At 50.4% G+C, this 16,596-nt stretch overlaps 1 protein-coding gene across 3 annotated transcripts in view; it reads left to right on the top strand.

Annotated features, from left to right (window-relative positions):
- The first annotated feature begins 6,012 nt into the window (after positions 1–6,012).
- Positions 6,013–16,596, top strand: part of ZDHHC18 (zinc finger DHHC-type palmitoyltransferase 18) — a 28,654-nt gene continuing 18,070 nt past the window's right edge. For 2 of the 3 annotated variants that reach the window (XM_045545860.1, XM_045545861.1), the window contains exons 1-2: positions 6,018–6,433; positions 12,220–12,380. In XM_045545860.1, the coding sequence (XP_045401816.1) occupies positions 6,105–6,433; positions 12,220–12,380 (490 nt within the window). In that variant the 5' untranslated portion in view covers positions 6,018–6,104. Of the gene's footprint in view, positions 6,434–12,219; positions 12,381–16,596 lie in introns of all 3 variants that reach the window. The other variant, XM_045545862.1, reaches the window with a different exon arrangement.

Raw genomic sequence — 16,596 nt, 5'->3', positions numbered from 1 at the left:
ATGCCTGTAGTCCCAGCTACTTGGGAGGCTGAGGCAGAAGGATTGCTTGAGGTCTAACCAGCTGAGGCCCTGACAGAGGGCAAAGGAAATACAGAATGAATAGTAGAAAAATAAAGTTAAAAATGTCAAGCCAGCCGTGGTGGCTCATGCCTGTAATCCTAGCACTTTCAGAGGCCAATGCAGGAGGATCACTTGAGGCCAGGAGTTTGAGACCAGCATAGGCAACATAGTGAAACCCCGTCTCTACAAAAAACTTAAAAAATTAGCCGGACATGGTGGTGCACACCTGCAGTCCCAGCTACTTGGGAAACTGAGACAGGAGGATCACTTGAGCCTGGGAGTCTGAGGTTGCAGTGAGTTATGATGATATCACTGCACTCTAGCCTGGGCAACAGAGTGAGACCCTGTTTCAAAAAAAAAAAAAAATTATAAATGTCAACTGTAGCCTTGTGACCAGTTACAGAAATGAGAACTGTTAAGGCAATGCATATTTTCTTCCTATTTTTTATGTGTGTATATAATTATAAATAATAATTACAAAATACAATTATAAATATACTTTGTAATTATACATATATAAATAAATATATGTATGTAATTTTCTTCTCTCTTCTCCTTCCTTGTATTATTATTATTATTATTATTTTTAGAGATGAGGTCTGGCTATGTTGCCCAGGCTGGCCTTGAACTCCTGGGCTTAAGTGATCTTCCTGAATCAGCCTCCTGTTTAGCTGGGACTATAGGTGCATGCCACTATGCCTGGCATCCTCTTAAAATTTTATGCAAATTTTGTTTAAAGTAAACTTTATAATTCAGTTTTCAGGTAATAGAATTTTCAGATAGGAACATGACTGATTTTGAAGAATTATTAACATAACCCAGAGATAGATTTAATGGCTGTTGGGATTTTGCATCTCCTCATTTGGGGAGTGGGTGAGAATGTATTTGTACTAAAGATAGTTGCCCTTTGTTAGGTGGAAGAATAGAGTTGTCTTGTATGGAAGTTCAAAAATGTGGAGGCAAGTGCATATGGATGCTGAGTAACCAAAGAGGTGGATTGTGCCTGATATTAAGTTACTGTCTCTCAGCTCCAAACTAGCCTATCTATACTCGGCTTTGAGATACTGGAGTTAGAGCTCCGCAAATCACATCTTTGCTTTGCCAGGGGGAATGTATGTTTGGCTCTGCCCTGTAAGTGAGCCCTAGAGGGAGACTGCAAAGTTGGAAGGGAAGAAGAGATTTCTCCTTCCTGCTACTTTTGGTTCCTGTGAGAGAAGCAGTTCTTTCCTGTAGTAGCTGCTGAATTTAGTTTACAGGTATTTCCATCAATTGTTGAACAAACTTTATCATGCCCCACCTCAAAGACACCAGCATTGCCGGGCATGGTTGGCAAGTGCCTGTAGTCACAGCTACTCAAGAGGCTGAGGCAGGAAGATCGCTTGACCCCAGGAGTTTGAGACTGTAGTGCACCATGATTGTGTCTCTGAGTAGCCACTGCACTTCTGCCTGGGCAACATAGCAAATGCCCATCTCTAAACAAAAAGAAAATAGTATCATACAGTTGATATCTCAGAGATCGGAGTTTTAGTTCCTGCTCTAAGTTTCTAAGTTGTAATGATTTATTTTTTTTCCTTCTTTTTTTCTTTTTTAATGAGACAGGGTCTCACTCTGTTGCCCAGGCTAGAGTGCCGTGGTGTCAGCCTAGCTCACTGCAACCTCAAACTCCTGGGCTCAAGCAATCCTTCTGCCTCAGCTTCCCGAGTAGCTGGGACTACAGGCATGCGCCACCATGCCTGGCTAATTTTTTTCTGTATATATTTTTAGTTGTCCGTATAATTTCCTTCTATTTTTAGTAGAGACAGGGTCTCGCTCTTGCTCAGGCTAGTCTCGAACTCCCAAGCTCAAACGATCCACCCGCCTCAGCCTCCTAGAGTGCTAGGAAACAATTCTTTATATTAAATTCTTTCTGTTCAATAAAGATGGGATGGTTTCTGTCTCCTGGCTGGATTCTGATGGATACAGACCCCAATAGTAGCCAACCATACCCTACTCTGACTCTTTCCAACATCTTCCCTTATAATTGCTGGCTGAGTTATTGAAGGTGACAATTTCACCAAATATTTTGCTACAGCATAAGAGAGCTCTCCAGCCATCTACCTGCTATATCTGTGTCCATGTAATCCACTGCCTATTAATTCAGTGACATATTTTTGTTTACCCTATTCCTGGTACAAATTTCTGTAATAATAAGGGTCAATTAATTGCTGTAGTAAACAACCTCCTAAACTCAGTGATTTATACAACAAAACTATTTCTTGCTCATATCAGAGTTCAATATAAGTTAGTATAGCAGGGGAGAGCCCTGCTCTACACAATGATACAGGGACCCAGGTTTCTTCCATCTTGTGGCTCCACCCTCTTCTAGGTTCTCAGAATTTCCTCTATTCTGCTAGCAGATGGGAAGTACAGCAAGGATCAGCACCCAGGAGTTTTATAAGCCAGGCTGGGAATAGCACTTGTTACTTCTACTAGCCAGAATTCAGTCACATGGCCATTCTATCTGTAAGAGAGGCTGAGAACTGTGGGTATTGGTGAGAACAAGTACTTTATACTACATTAAATGGTTCATTAGTGACATTTACTTATTTTTTATTTTTTTCAAGAACATGAAGGGAGGAGTGAGGAGGGAGGGTTCAGTTTCCTATTTTTGGTGACAGAGTCTTACTCTGTCATTTTGGGTAGAGTGCAGTGGCATCAGCCTAGCTTACAGTAACCTCAGACTCCTGAGTTCAAGTGATCCTCCTGCCTAAGCCTCCCAAGTAGCTGGGACTACAGGCATGTGCCACAACGCCCAGCTAATTTTTCTATTTTTAGTAGAGATGGGGGTCTCACTGTTGCTCAGGCTGGTCTCAAACTCCTGAGCTCAAGCAATGCTCCTGTCTTGGCCTCCCAGAGTGCTAGAATTACAAGCATGAGCCACCACGCTGGGCCCATTAGTGACATTTAAGATACAAGTTTTAGGGGAGGGGTGGGCATGGTGGCTCATGCCTGTAATCCTAGCACTTTGGGAGGCCAAGGTGGGAGGATCACTTGAAGCCAGGAGTTCAAGACCAGCCCTAGGCAACATAGTGAGACCCCATCTCTACAAAAAAAAAAAAATCAGAAAAAAAATTAGCCGGGCATGGTGGCACACACTTGTAGTCCCAGCTGCTTGGGAGGCATGAGAATCACTTGAGCATAGGAATTTGAAGTTGCAGTGAACTATGATGACACCACTGCACTCCAGCCTGGGCAACAGAGCAAGACCCTGTCTCAAAAAAAAAAAAAAAAAGAAAGGCCAGGCGCGGTGGCTCAGGCCTGTAATCCTAGCACTCTGGGAGGCCGAGGTGGATTGTTTGAGCTCAGGAGTTCAAGACCAGCCTGAGCAAGAGTGAGACCCCCGTCTCTACTAAAAATAGAAAGAAATTATATGGACAGCTAAAAATATATAAATAGAAAAATTAGCCGGGCATGGTGGTGCATGCCTGTAGTCCCAGCTACTTGGAGGCTAAGGCAGGAGGATCACTTGAGCCCAAGAGTTTGAGGTTGCTGTGAGCTAGGCTGACACCACGGCACTCTAGCCCAGGCAAGAGAGTGAGACTCTGTCTCAAAAAAAAAAAGAAGAAGAAGAAGAAGTTTTAGGAGAATGAGGTAGATAGAGGCCAAATTGTAAAATGTTAAGAAATCATAGGTGACAAGAAAGTGGTAGCTACCCTTTAATATAACCCTAATGAGAACGAAAAAGATAAACCTGAACTAGAAAGTGGACATAGCCAACCATGGAAAGTTCTGTTGGTTTTTTTAGGTTTGTTTTGTTTTTTAACTGATAGAGAATTGAGCATGTGTTTACAGTCTCAATGACCAGGAAGAGAGAGAGGACATGTGTGGAGGGTTTGCTATGGGCAGAAGAAGGCTCACTTCTGCTAAGAAGAAAGGATAGATGCAAATAGGAATTATGAGATAGAGAAGGAAAACTGAAAATCAAGTAGGATAGCTTTGGTTTCTGTAAAATGAGGAGGAACAAGAGAATGTTTAGGGTTGCAAGAGGACCCAGATGAGGTGGGACAACAGAAATCTGGACTGGAACCAGATTGCCTAGTTTTGTAACTTTGTTCCACCATCAAGGAGCAAAAGGGGAGGACACTCACAGTGTGGCTTGCTCCAAGGTGGGGCTCACCTTTGACACGGAGGGCTTGGCTGGGCAGCCTTTGGTATATATGCCAAATAGCGATTGTCGAGGTCACTGTTGTTGGCTTCCTACTCCTCCCCATTGTGTTTGTTTTTGGTTTTGTTTGTTTTTGTTTTTTGAGACAGAGTCTCACTCTGTTGCCCAGGCTGGAGTGCAGTGGTGTGATCCTAGTTCTCTGTAACCTCAAACTCTTGGGCTCAAGTAGATCCTCCTGCCTCAGCCTCCTGAGTAGCTGGGACTACAGGAATGTGTCACCACACCCAGCTAATTAAAAAATTTTTTTTTAATTAATTTTTTTTTTTTTTGAGGCAAAGTCTCACTCTGTTGCCCGAGCTAGAGTGCCATGGCTTCAGCCTAGCTCACAGCAACTTCAAATTCCTGGGCTCAAGAAATCCTAGCCTTGGTAGCTAATTTTTTTCTATATATTTTTAGTTGTCCAGCTAATTTCTTTTTATTGTTTTAGTAGAGACAGGGTCTCGCTCTTGCTGAGGCTGGTCTCGAACTCCTAAGCGCAAACGATCCACCCACCTCAGCCTCCCAAAGTGCTAGGATTACAGGTGTGGGCCACCTTGCTTGGCCTGCTTTTCCTTTTTTTTCTTTTTCTTTTTCTTCGTTTTTAACTTCTATAACACTTTACTTATTCTTATACTTTTCCTTATGTCTAACAGTAACCTCAGCTTGATGAAAAGACCCTAAGGCAACCCCCAATGATTCCTGCCTCCTGGTATTCATGCCTTGTGTGAGCCCTTCCTCTTGAGTGCAAGTGGGATCTGTGTCTTGCTTCTAACCATAGAATATGGCAAAGGTGATGGCATGTCACCCCCATCACATATAATAGTAAGTTATATAACACTGTTTCTTAGCATTCTGGAGCTAGAGACTCTCCCTGTCACCTTCGTGAAGTAAACAGCTACATAGGAGAAGCCTACATGGCAAGGAACTGTGGTATATCTAGGATTGCAGGTGGCCTCTGGAACCTGAGGGAGACCTCCAGCAGCCAGCCAGCAAAAACTCCAGGCCCTCAGCCATAGTCATACAGTTGCAAGGAAATGCATTCTGCCAACAACGTGAATGGGCTTGCAAGTAGATTCTTCCCCAGCTGAGTCTCCAGATGAGAACGCAGCCTGACTGACACCTTGACTGTAGTCTTGTGAGACTCTAAGCAACAGACCCAGCTAAGTTGTTCCTGGGATCCTCACCTAACAGTGTGTTTGTTTTACGTTTGTGGTAATTTGTTACACAGCAGTAGAAACTAATATTACCAGAGGGTGTGCCACACACACCCATTGAGCCCTTTGAACTTCAAGGCAGAAGTTATGAGGCCCTGGCTTTCAAAGCAAATTGTGTCCCCTACCCCCACGCCTGCCTGCGTCCCAAAATGCCTGTCCAGTCAGTCAGTCAGTCCTCAGAGATGGGCAAAGCCTGGCCCTGGAGTCACAGATTGCCAGAAGTAGATCACCATGTCCACCACCTGAATGTCGGCGCTTGGCACAGTACCTGGCACACACGGACGCCCGACAAATGGTCTAACTGCAAAAGAACAGAGAGAGCCCTCCAGTGCGCACTCGCACCGCTGCATCTGCTGCCCCGCTCTTTGTGCAGAAGGGAAAAGGGCGGCTCAGGAAGCGCCAGGGACTTGCCCCGGTTCCCCGGCAGGTCAGGGCCAGGCCTCGTCAAGTGCCATCCCCGGCCCAGGCGGAGGGGGCGCTGCGGCGGGAGGCCGCGGCGGGCCGGGGGCGGAGTGGCGGCGGGGCCGCCCCCAGCGAGCGAGCGAGCGCCGCGCCGCCGCCGCCGCCTACTCCTTCGCTGCACGGCCCGGTCCCGGTGCGGCCCGGCCGGCCCGCCGGGCGCGGAGCCGAGGCCCGCGGCCGGCCGCATGAAGGACTGCGAGTACCAGCAGATCAGCCCCGGGGCCGCCCCGCCGCCCGCCTCCCCCGGGGCGCGCCGCCCCGGCCCCGCCGCGCCCCCCGCGCCGGGCCCCGGGCCCGCGCCGCCCGCCGCCTCCGCCCCGCCGCGCTGGAGCAGCAGCGGTAGCGGCAGCGGCAGCGGCAGCCTCGGCCGCCGCCCGCGGCGCAAGTGGGAGGTGTTCCCGGGCCGCAACCGCTTCTACTGCGGCGGCCGCCTCATGCTGGCCGGCCACGGCGGGGTCTTCGCGCTCACGCTGCTGCTCATCCTCACCACCACCGGACTCTTCTTCGTCTTCGAGTGAGTCTTCTGGTCCCCGGCACCCTCATCCTCCCCGTCCCTTCCCTACGCCTCCCTCCTCCCCGCCCCTCTCGGGTCGACCCGCAGGCCTCTCCAGCCTTCTCGCACAGCTCGTCTGTCCTCCCTGGTCGCCGCCACCCCTCCCGGACCCCTGTCCTCCCTTGTGCATTGGGGTACCCCTTCTGCGCTGGTCTCCTGTGCTCGCTCAGCCTCCCCGTCCTCTCTGGCCCCGCCCTGGCACCTGTCTGCCTGCCTCCGCCGGGAACGCCGCCCTCCACGGCCCCGTCCTCTGCCCTCTCGGAACCTACCCCTGGCTCCTTGGGCAGACCTCTCCTGCCCACCTGTCCCTGACCGACCATCTCTGGCCCACCCTGCCACCACCACCCCCCAGTTCTCTCTAGCCTTCCCTGTCCCTTCCAGACAACTTCTACATTTCTCTTGTCCTTTGGCTATGTACACCCACCGTAAATTTCCTAGTCATCCTCTCTGCTCCCTCCAGTGTCCTCTCCTGTCCTCTCTACTCTCAGACCCCGCCTAGGCCCCCAGGCATCTTCCCTGAAACGTCTTTGGGCCTGTCAGGCCTCCTTTCCTTCTTCAGCACCTTCCTTAGTTTCTCCAGAGCATCCTGTCCTTCCCTCGCCCCCCAGGCGTCTCCCGGGCCCCTTGCCCTCTTCTGACCACCTGGCTTGCTTTCCCTTCTCAGCATTCCGCAACATCCCTCTGACCTGTTCCACATCAGGAACAGCTGCAGCGCCTTGTTTTTCAAGGAAGAGTCCAGAGTGCTTTTGTGTGACAGGTCGTATTTGCCCCCATGGGTTTCTGACCTCTTCACATCCTCAGTGACCCAGGACTGGCCCACATGGCATCTCCTTTTTATGGATGCAGCAGTGGATGCTTATCCTTTCCCAGAGTCACATCTTTGTATTGGAAGTTTTCCACCCCTTGGGCTGCAGCTTGAGCCCCCTGCCCTGTGATTCGCTGTGTGCACACCCACCCTGTGCTGCACAAGCCCCGTGTCCCCTCCTTGTTCTCCCCATCCTCTGTGCTCATCTTCCTTTATCCTATGGTGCGGTTGAAAACTCTGTCTCTGGAGCCAACAGACCTGGTTCACATCCCAGCTCCACTGTGCACTAATTGTGTAACCTCGGGCAGTCACTTCACCCTCAGAGCCCCAGTTTCCTCATCTGTAAAATGGGGTTTATAATAGTATCCACCCCTAAGGTTGTCCTGAGGATGGCATCAGGTCACACATGCAAGCTTTTAGCCCAGTAACAAGCACTTAATATTGGCTGCTGTTAGTACTTGTCGTCTTTACTAAAAGACACTTCTCAAGGGCACATGGCCAGGCTGTCATAAAGACACGGGCCCCCAGGTTCCCTTTCCAGCTGCCAGATCATGTATCTGCAACCTTGGGTTTCCCTTTAAAGCAAGGTGAAAACTTCCTGTAATTTAGCTTCTCCCTTCACCCTTCCAGGAAACACTCTGCCCTTCCTTTCTGAGGGTGGATAAAAAGTTCAGGGATGATTTACAAGCAGAAGCTCTGGGAGCCCCCAGCATGGCCCCTGTGCTGAGTTTCAGATCCACTTCACTGGGCGGGCCACGTGAGTGTTTTGGAAGTGCCTTTTCCACTGTCCCCTGGGTTGTCCTCTCAATCCCTATGCCCAGGGCTTCAGCCAAGGCAGGAGGAAGCAGTGCTTATTGTGGCTGGCCCATGTGACCCTGCAGCGTGAGATTTGGTCCGTTTGAAAGCAGGACATTCTCTGGGCTGTGTGGGTACCTTCCACTGGTGACTGATTTGTCCCCAGCAAGGGAGGAAGGAAGCAAGGGCTTCTGGGTTTGGAGAGAGCTTGTGAATCATCTTGTCTTTTGTCTGTGCTCATCCTCACTTGGGGTGGTGGATTTGGCAGGAGGGTTTGGATTTGGGCCGAGAGCTCACCTGGATCTGGACTGGTGTGAAACCCCAGCAGGGGCCTGGCGTGGTGGAAATGCCCTTAGTGAGGACAAGAAGGGTGGGAGACACTGTTGTACTCCCTCATTGCTCTGGGAAAAGGTAAAGGTGCTCTCCGGGGTCTTTCTTGTTGTGAGTGGTTTTGCTTCATTGTTCGGTTTGGTGGATTATTGCATAGGCCTCCCAGCTTCTGCCCTACTTCCCACCCCAACACAGGAGCCAGAGTGCCCCTTTAATTCTAAGGCAGGTCTGAATCCTCCCTGGCCTCTGGCCCCTGTTCCCTTTCTGTCTTCATCTTCCCCCACCCCCTGGCTGTGCATGCCCTTCAGGCACGCTGTCCTCCTTGCACATTCATACCTCAGGGCCTTTGCACTGTCTGGAATATCCTGCCTTTAGGGAGCCTCATAGCTCACTCTCTCACTTGCGCCCTTTTCTGTCCATCTATACAGCATAGCAAGCCACTCCCCTCCAGCCTGTCCTCTCTACCCTCATTTGTTGTTCTCTGAAGCACTTGCCACCATCCGACATCTTTTTTGTTTATTATTATTTAATTAATTTATTTATTTAGGGATAAGGTCTTGCTCTGTTGCCCTGCTGGAGTGCAATGGTGCAATCATAACTCACTGCAGCCTCAAACTCCTGGGCTCAAGCTATCCTCCTGAGTAGCTGGGACTACAGGTGTGCACCACCATGTCCTGATAATTTTTAAAAGTTTTTTGTAGAGACTGAGTCTCACTATGTTGCCCAGGCTGGTCTCGGACTTCTGGCCTCAAGTAATCCTCCTGCCTCCCAAAGTGCTGGGATTATAGGCATGAGCCACCATGCCCAGCCCATCTGATGTCTTATATGTATACTTGTTAGTTTCTTACTTGTCTTTGTCCATGAGAGCAGGGCATTGTTCTCCTCGCTATTGTATGCTTAGTGCCTAGAACCAGTGCCTGATATGTAGTAGGTACTCAATACAGTGAACATTTGTTGAATGGATGAATGAATGAACAAACAGCATTTGCTGGGACCCTGGAAACCCAGGTCCTGTCATTGGCTGGCTGAGTGACCTTGAATCTGGCTGTGGGCCTAGGGGTCCCCCTCTGGAAAGTCAGGAGGCTAGGACATGGTGGTTCTTGTGGGCTTTGCAAGTCTCAGATTTTAAGTCTTCTCCATCCTCCAAAGAAGTCTGGTTGTACATGAACTGGATGAGTTGCCATGTTGGTGACACCGAGGGCCCAGCTGGTTCTATTTGAGTGTTGGAGCCAGGGAGCACCGAGATACACAGAGGAGAGCATGGCCATGGGAGTCCTTGGCCTTGGCAGTCTCTGTGCCTCAGGGGAAGGGCCTCTCTGGAGGCCAGAGCATCTGATGGTGGAGGCTTCAGGAACAGAGTGCACATGCCCACAGATTTGTTTCCTGCAGCTGTGCCAGCTCTTGGAAGCTTAGTTGACCTCAGGCCTCCCAGTGGCCGGTCATCTCCCAAATAGCTCCTCACCCGATCAGGTGCGGCTGCGGCTCTGGAGGGGAGGCAGCATAGGATGGTGGTTAATGGTATGGGTCTCAGAGTCAGACCTGGCTTGGGTCCCACTTTAGCCACGTGACCTCGGACAGGTTGCTTAAGTTCTCTGAGCCTTAGTTTCCTCATCTGTAAAATCAGGAGCATAACTTTAGAAGGTCATGATGAGGATTTGATGAGAAAATGCGTGTGAAGTGCTTAGCATAGTACCTGGCACAAAGTAGCTATCTGTACTTCAGATATTATTAATAGTAATTTAACACAGCTTAAATTGGCATGTTCCTGTAGTCCCAGCTACTCGGGAGGCTGAGGCAGGAGCATCTCTTGAGCCCAGGAGTTCAAGACCAGCCTGGGCAACATAGTGAGACCCTGTCTCTTAAAATAATAATAATAATTTATTAACTAGGGCAGTGTCTGGTATTTAGTAAGCCTTTAAAAGATAGTAGCTGTTTTTCTGTCCCCTGGCACTAGGGGAAAACCATTCAGTCATTCAACAGTTACTTGGCACCCCCTTGGTGCCAGGTGCGGTGCAGTGTGCTGGAAACATAACGGTGAACCAGAGAGCATAGTCCATACCCACAGAGGAGCTCATGTTCTAGCAGGAGAGAAACAGCCAACACATAAACCAACAAGTAACTGAAATTTATAGTAAATGCTATGCAGGAAATAAAGGGTATTGGGGAGGCCTGCTTTGTATGGAGTTGTCAAGAAAGGTCTTTCGGAGGAGGGAAGAGGATTGCAGAGAAAAGGAATAGCAAGTGCAAAGGCACTGAGGTAGGGAAGAGCCAGGCTTGTTCTAGGAACTGTCATGAGGCCATTGCAGTGGGAATAGAGGGAACGAGGGGAGAGTTTCACGGAATGAGACTGGAGAAGTCTTTAGTAGGGTCCAGATCATGCCTGGCCTAGAAGGCCATGGTAGGAAGTCTGGATTTTATTTAGTGTGTAATGGGAAGCCATTGGAATGTTTTAAGCAGGGAAATGACATGATCTGATTCACATTTACAAAAGATGGCTCTGGCTTCCAGGTGGACAGTGGTGTGACAACAGAGAAAATTGACCGTAGAGAGCCATGATAGGTTCACTCCATAATGAAGCCATGCTCCCACCAGTGTCCAGGACTTCTAGAATGTTCTAGCCCTAAGACGGAGGAGGGGCTTGAAGAGGGATGTGGAACCCTGTGGTAGGAGGCCTGCCTGGTGGAAGAAAAGGCACCAGCCTTCAGCAGGCCCAAGCTGTTCTCTGAGCCAACTAGGGTTGGGGCCTAACCGAACTGCCTTGGAAGCCAGGTGCAGTGGCTCATGCCTGTAATACCAGCACTTTGGAGGCTAAGGTGGGAGGATCACTTGAGGCCAGTAGTTCAAGACCAGCCTGGGCAACACGGCAAAACCCCATCTCTACAAAAAATTAAAAAATGAGCCAGGTGTGACCCTGTCTCAAAAAAAAAAAGAACTGCCTTGGAGACACCCTACCTTTCCTACCTCAGGGCCTTTGCACTTGCTGTTCCTTTTCTCTGGAATCCTCTTCCCTCCTCAGAAGGACCTTTCTTGACAACTCTGTACAAAGCAGGCCTCCCCAATACCCTTTATTTCCTGCATAGTATTTACTATAAATTTCAGTTACTTGTTGGTTTATGTGTTGGCTGTTTCTCCCCTTCTAGAACAATGGCAGTGGCTGGACCGTGCTGTTTCCCCCAACCCTCTACTCATTCTTCATGCTTGAGTTTAGGCATTGTGTCCTTCAGGGAGGCTTTTCTGACTGTTACACTCCTTTCCTTCCCCGGTTAGAACAGGCATCACCCTGTGTGGCAGTTACCTGTTTGCGTATCTGTTTTCCCACTAGACCATAAGTCAGACGGGGGAGGGACTCTTGTCTAAACACTGCTATGTTATTCCTGCTGCTTATTGAAGGTGTTGCCTGGCCCAAAAAAGACCTCAGAAAACATTTGTGGAGTGAGTGACTAAATGAATGAATGAATGAACATTGCTAGATGGTTCGTCTCAAATGAGTCCACTCAATTGGTAGTGTCTGCCTGAAGCTCTGTGTTTAGAAGGATTCTCAGGCTGCAGCTGAGTGCAGGGGTTAAGTGCTGGGATCTATTGAGCACATCTGCTGCGGGGGTGGGGTGTAAGGATCAATTAGTGATGTCTGTTCAGGCACTTGTAGGGGGAGTGGCCACACGCACCAAGGAGCTGCACCTCTTCTTTGGGGAGAGGCTCTGTTCAGGAATGTGGTGGTATTTGCTGGAGTGACAATACCTGCGTGGTGCTGGAGCCCTGTGCCCCAGGAAGCCCTTGGGATGTCTGCTGATCTCTCTCTCTCCATCTCTTGTTCTAGCTGCCCCTACCTGGCCCGCAAACTGACCCTTGCCATCCCCATCATCGCGGCCATCCTCTTCTTCTTCGTCATGAGCTGCCTGCTGCAGACGAGTTTCACCGACCCCGGCATCCTGCCCCGGGCCACTGTCTGTGAAGCAGCTGCCCTGGAGAAACAGATCGGTGAGGCTCCTCCTCCCAGCCAAAGCTGGGTCTCCATAGCTCCACGTTCCCTGACTCAGGAGGACGCCTGATTTTCTCCTCCAACGCTATGCTGGAAACTGGGGGTACAGCAGTGAGCCAGGCAGGCTGGAGCTGACGCTGGAGTAGAGGGAGACAGGTGATAATCAAGGGAGCAAATAAGAAGTGCTGGCAAGCCAGGGCTCTGGTGGCAGCCAGCATGGACCTGAGTGCCCCCTGGGGCCAGGAACTGTTTTAAGCTCCTTATATGCATGATCTTATTGAACCCTCCAATAATCCTATGAGGAAGGTACTGTTGTTATTCTCCTTTTACTGATTAATTAAATCGAGGCACAGAGAGGTTAAGTAAATGGTCCAAGATCACACAGTAAGTGGAAGAGTTGGGATGAGACCCCAGGGAGACTGGCCGGAGCTCCTGCTCTTAAATATTTATATATACACTTATTCATTCACTCGTCAAACATTTATTGACCCCCTGCTATGAGCCAGGCACCCTTCTAGGTGCTGGCGATATAGCAGTGCACAGAACTGACAATACCTGTCCTCATGGAGCTGACATTCTAGCAGGAGGAAAAAGGATAAATACATAATTAAATATCTAGGGTGTCAGAGAAGAAGGCAGGGAGGGAGGATGAGCACTGGGGGGAGGGCGTGTGATTTTTAAATAGGGTGGTCAGGGAAGGTCTTGTGAAGGAGGTGACATCTGAGCAATGAGGAGAGGAGGGCTTGGGCTGTGGGGTATCTGGGGAAGAGCACAGTAGGTGTGGGGCAGTGGGCTAATTTAGATTAGGTGGTCAGGGGAGCCTTGGGGAGGAGGTGGCACTGGGGATGGGCCCTGAATGGTGTGGTAGGAACACAAGGATGTGGAAACAGTAAAAGCAAAAGCCCAGAGTGGTGAACCAGCTGGGCGTGTTTGAGGAGCAGCAGGAAGGCCAGTGTGACCAGAGAGAACCTGTGCCCCCAGGCACCCCAGTGGCCCTCAACTCCTCCCTCTGGGTGGCTGGCACCGGGGCCAGGGCCCTGATCCCAGCTTGCTTCACCCCAGCTCCTTCCTGCTGAGAAATGACGTGGCTCTTTGCACACCTCGACCTTGGAGGTTTCCGGTACGTGGTTGGCTTCTTCCCCTAACAGGGTGGCGTTCACTTAGGCTTTTAAACACCCAGCTGGCCATGAAGAGATCTAGCAGCCTGTAAATGTCAGAGCCCTGCTGCATCCATTGCTGGAAATCATTTCACTAATTCTCTGGAGCAACTTGGGAGGGAGGGAGGGCAGCGGGGAGAGGATGTTCTCTCAAGCACTGTCTGCTCTTTGTCTCATTCCTCTGCCCAGGCCCGTCCCCAGCCACGCCCCAGGCCATCACCTTCCTCTTGCCCACGTCCAACTTCCTTCCCCTCACAGCCAGGCCACTGGCCCCCTCCTTCAGAACCCCGAGGTCTGACCTGGGCCGGCCTACCTGGCAGCCGGGCGGGCTCGGCCGCACCCTGTTCCTCCTCTCCGCCGTTCCTCCTCCCCTTCAGACTGGGGCTAATCACCAGGCAGGATTATTGTCCAGCTCAGGCGGACTCAGGTCTGGCTGCCTGGAGTCTTCGGCCTCCTGTGAGCTGCGTGGGTAATGACAGCAGTAATCCCCGTGTTTGCTGAGTGCTTTCCGTCCATCCTCCCCACACGTCTTTACAGTCACCCAGTGAGGATGACCTTGTTAACCATTTGTGCCGATGCAGAAACTGAGGCAGGTGACCCATATCCGGAGAGTGAAGGAGCAGGGATGCCTTTGACCCCCAAACCCCTTGCTTTGTCTTCTGAGGTGGCAGCATGGACACGTCCCCTTTATCCTTATGTCTCCGCTCCAGTGTTCTGTGCTCTGGGAAGCCTTCCTGACTCCAGTCAGGTCAGGCCCTCCAGGCCCCATTCCCAGAGCACCTTCTCCTTCCTTCTCTGTCCCTGTGCTGCACGGTGGTGATTATGAAATTGTCCTTTCCGCTGGGCTGTGACAGCACAGGACACGAGTGTCTCGTTCACCTTGTTGCCATGTTGGCCGAATGAATGAATGAATGAAGACTGGATGAACATCTGTGAAGGCCTTTCTTGCTGTCCTGAGGTAACAGGTCAGGAGACAACTAGAACTCCTCCCACTTAGGCACTACAGACGTGTTTGTTTGTGTGTTCATTCTGAGTGCTGACCGCTGAAAGCAGAGGGAAAGGAGACAGGCCAAAAATGAATCTGACATGAGCCCTGCCCTCTGGTGGATTCCAGTCTAGTCTGTCCCAGGTGAGAGGCCTACCCAGCCCCACAGGTGGGGCCGGGCTTTAGAAGAGAGTTGGAGGAATCGGGAGAACTTGGAGAGGCTCCCTGGAGAAGTGACACTTGGGCCAATCCTCAAAGTCTGGGTGGATAATTCCAGCCCAGGAGGATATGTGGAGGGGGCCCTTCAGGCAGCTGGAGCAGAGGGAAGAGAGGACAGCAGTGGCGAGGGGGAGGGGCAGGTATGGAAACTGTAGTGGTTAGGGTGGGGATGGAACCAGTCTTGTAAGACCTTGAACGTCGGGGCCTGTGACTTTTCTTTGAGAACAGTTGCCAAGCCTAAAAGTGGCATTTTGGGGGCCTTTGAATTCTCAAACTTGAATAGAAGCCAAATTTGGTGGTGTGGCCAGGAAACTTCTAACCAAGGTGAAACATATTTCTCTGAAAAGGACTAAGGTCACTGAGCCTTTCCGAGAAGGTTGGGGGCTGTCTCTGAGGTGGGTGGTGCTGTTCATAGAAACATGCACTGATTTTCTGGTCCCAGGCCCGTGCGGACAGTGTGGGCTTCTCACTGCAGCCCCACGGACCGGCATCGCCAGCCCAGCAGGTTGTGGCCCGGGGCTCCTGCCCTGCAAGGACAGTCTGAGATAGGGTGACCAGCTCCTCTGTGTGTCCAGGACTGCTCCGTTTTAGCAGGGAAAGTCTCCTGTCCTAGGAAAACTCCTCAGCCCTGGGCAGACCGGGGAGGTTGGTCACTCAAGTCTGGGATTCTGACTGGCCAGCTGCTGGGCTGTGCAGCCGGATCACCCGGCTCTGGGCAGTTGAAGAGATAGGAATGTTGTTCCCAGGAAGCTCGCGGTCTGAGGGCGATGATACAGACATCTGAATCTGAGTGACAGCTGCTCACCTGGACCCAGTTACGGTTCATAGGCTGCCTCTCCCTCCGCTCCCACACAGCAGCTCACAAACCTCATCCTGTCTGTCTCCAGGACGTCCCCCAGGTCCCTGTCCCGAAGCCCACTTCCCCCAGACACACCTGCCTCATCTTCCAACTGAGTTGGCTCGGGGCTCTGCTGAACAGTCCCCCATGCCTGGCCTTTCCCTTCAGTTGTAGTTGTCTCTCCAAGACCCAAATTCGTCCTCGGCCCTCCCTGGCTCAGAATTTGGGCGACTCTGTGGTGCCTTCAGCATTGTTTCCTGAATATCAGTCATTTGAGTTCAATCTTTGTGATTTTTGCCCTTTCTGCATCCCACTTAGTACCTTTATTTCTTATTTTCCTTTAAATGGGTTGCTTGTAAATATTTTTATTTATTTATTTTTTATTTCTTTTCTTTTTTTTTGAGATAGTGTCTCACTCTGTTGCCCAGGCTTAGGGTGCCGTGGCGTCAGCCTGGCTCACAGCAACCTCACACTCCTGGGCTCAAGCGATCCTCCTGCCTCAGCCTCCCGAGTAGCTGGGACTACAGGCATGTGCCAGCATGCCTGGCTAATTTTTTCTATATGTTTTTAGTTGTGCAGCTAATTTCTTTCTATTTTTAGTAGAGGCTGGTCTCGAACTCCTGATCTTGAGCGATCCTCCCGCCTCGGCCTGGCAGAGTGCTACGATTACGGACGTGAGCCACCACGCCCGGCCAATTTATTTATTTGTTTATTTTTTTGAGACAGAATCTCATTATATCACCCAAGATGGCCACAAGCTCCTGAGTTTCCTTCCACCTCAGCTGCCCAAGCAGCTGGGACTACAGGCACGTGCCACTGTACCCAGCTAATTTTTTAAAAATTGTTTTTCGAGACAGAGTCTCACAATGTTGCCCAGGCTAGTCTTGAACTCCTGGCTTCAAGCAGTCCTCCCACCTTAGCCTCCCAAGTAGCTGGGATTACAGGTGCCAGCCACTGTGCTCTGCTTAAATATATTTTATTATTATTTATTTTTTATTTTTTTTGAGACAGAGTCT

Source organism: Lemur catta, chromosome 3 (assembly GCF_020740605.2).
Source record: "Lemur catta isolate mLemCat1 chromosome 3, mLemCat1.pri, whole genome shotgun sequence".
Classification (NCBI taxonomy): Eukaryota; Metazoa; Chordata; class Mammalia; order Primates; family Lemuridae; genus Lemur; species Lemur catta.
Note: the sequence above shows the minus strand (reverse complement) of the source record. Positions and strands in the feature narration are given on the sequence as shown.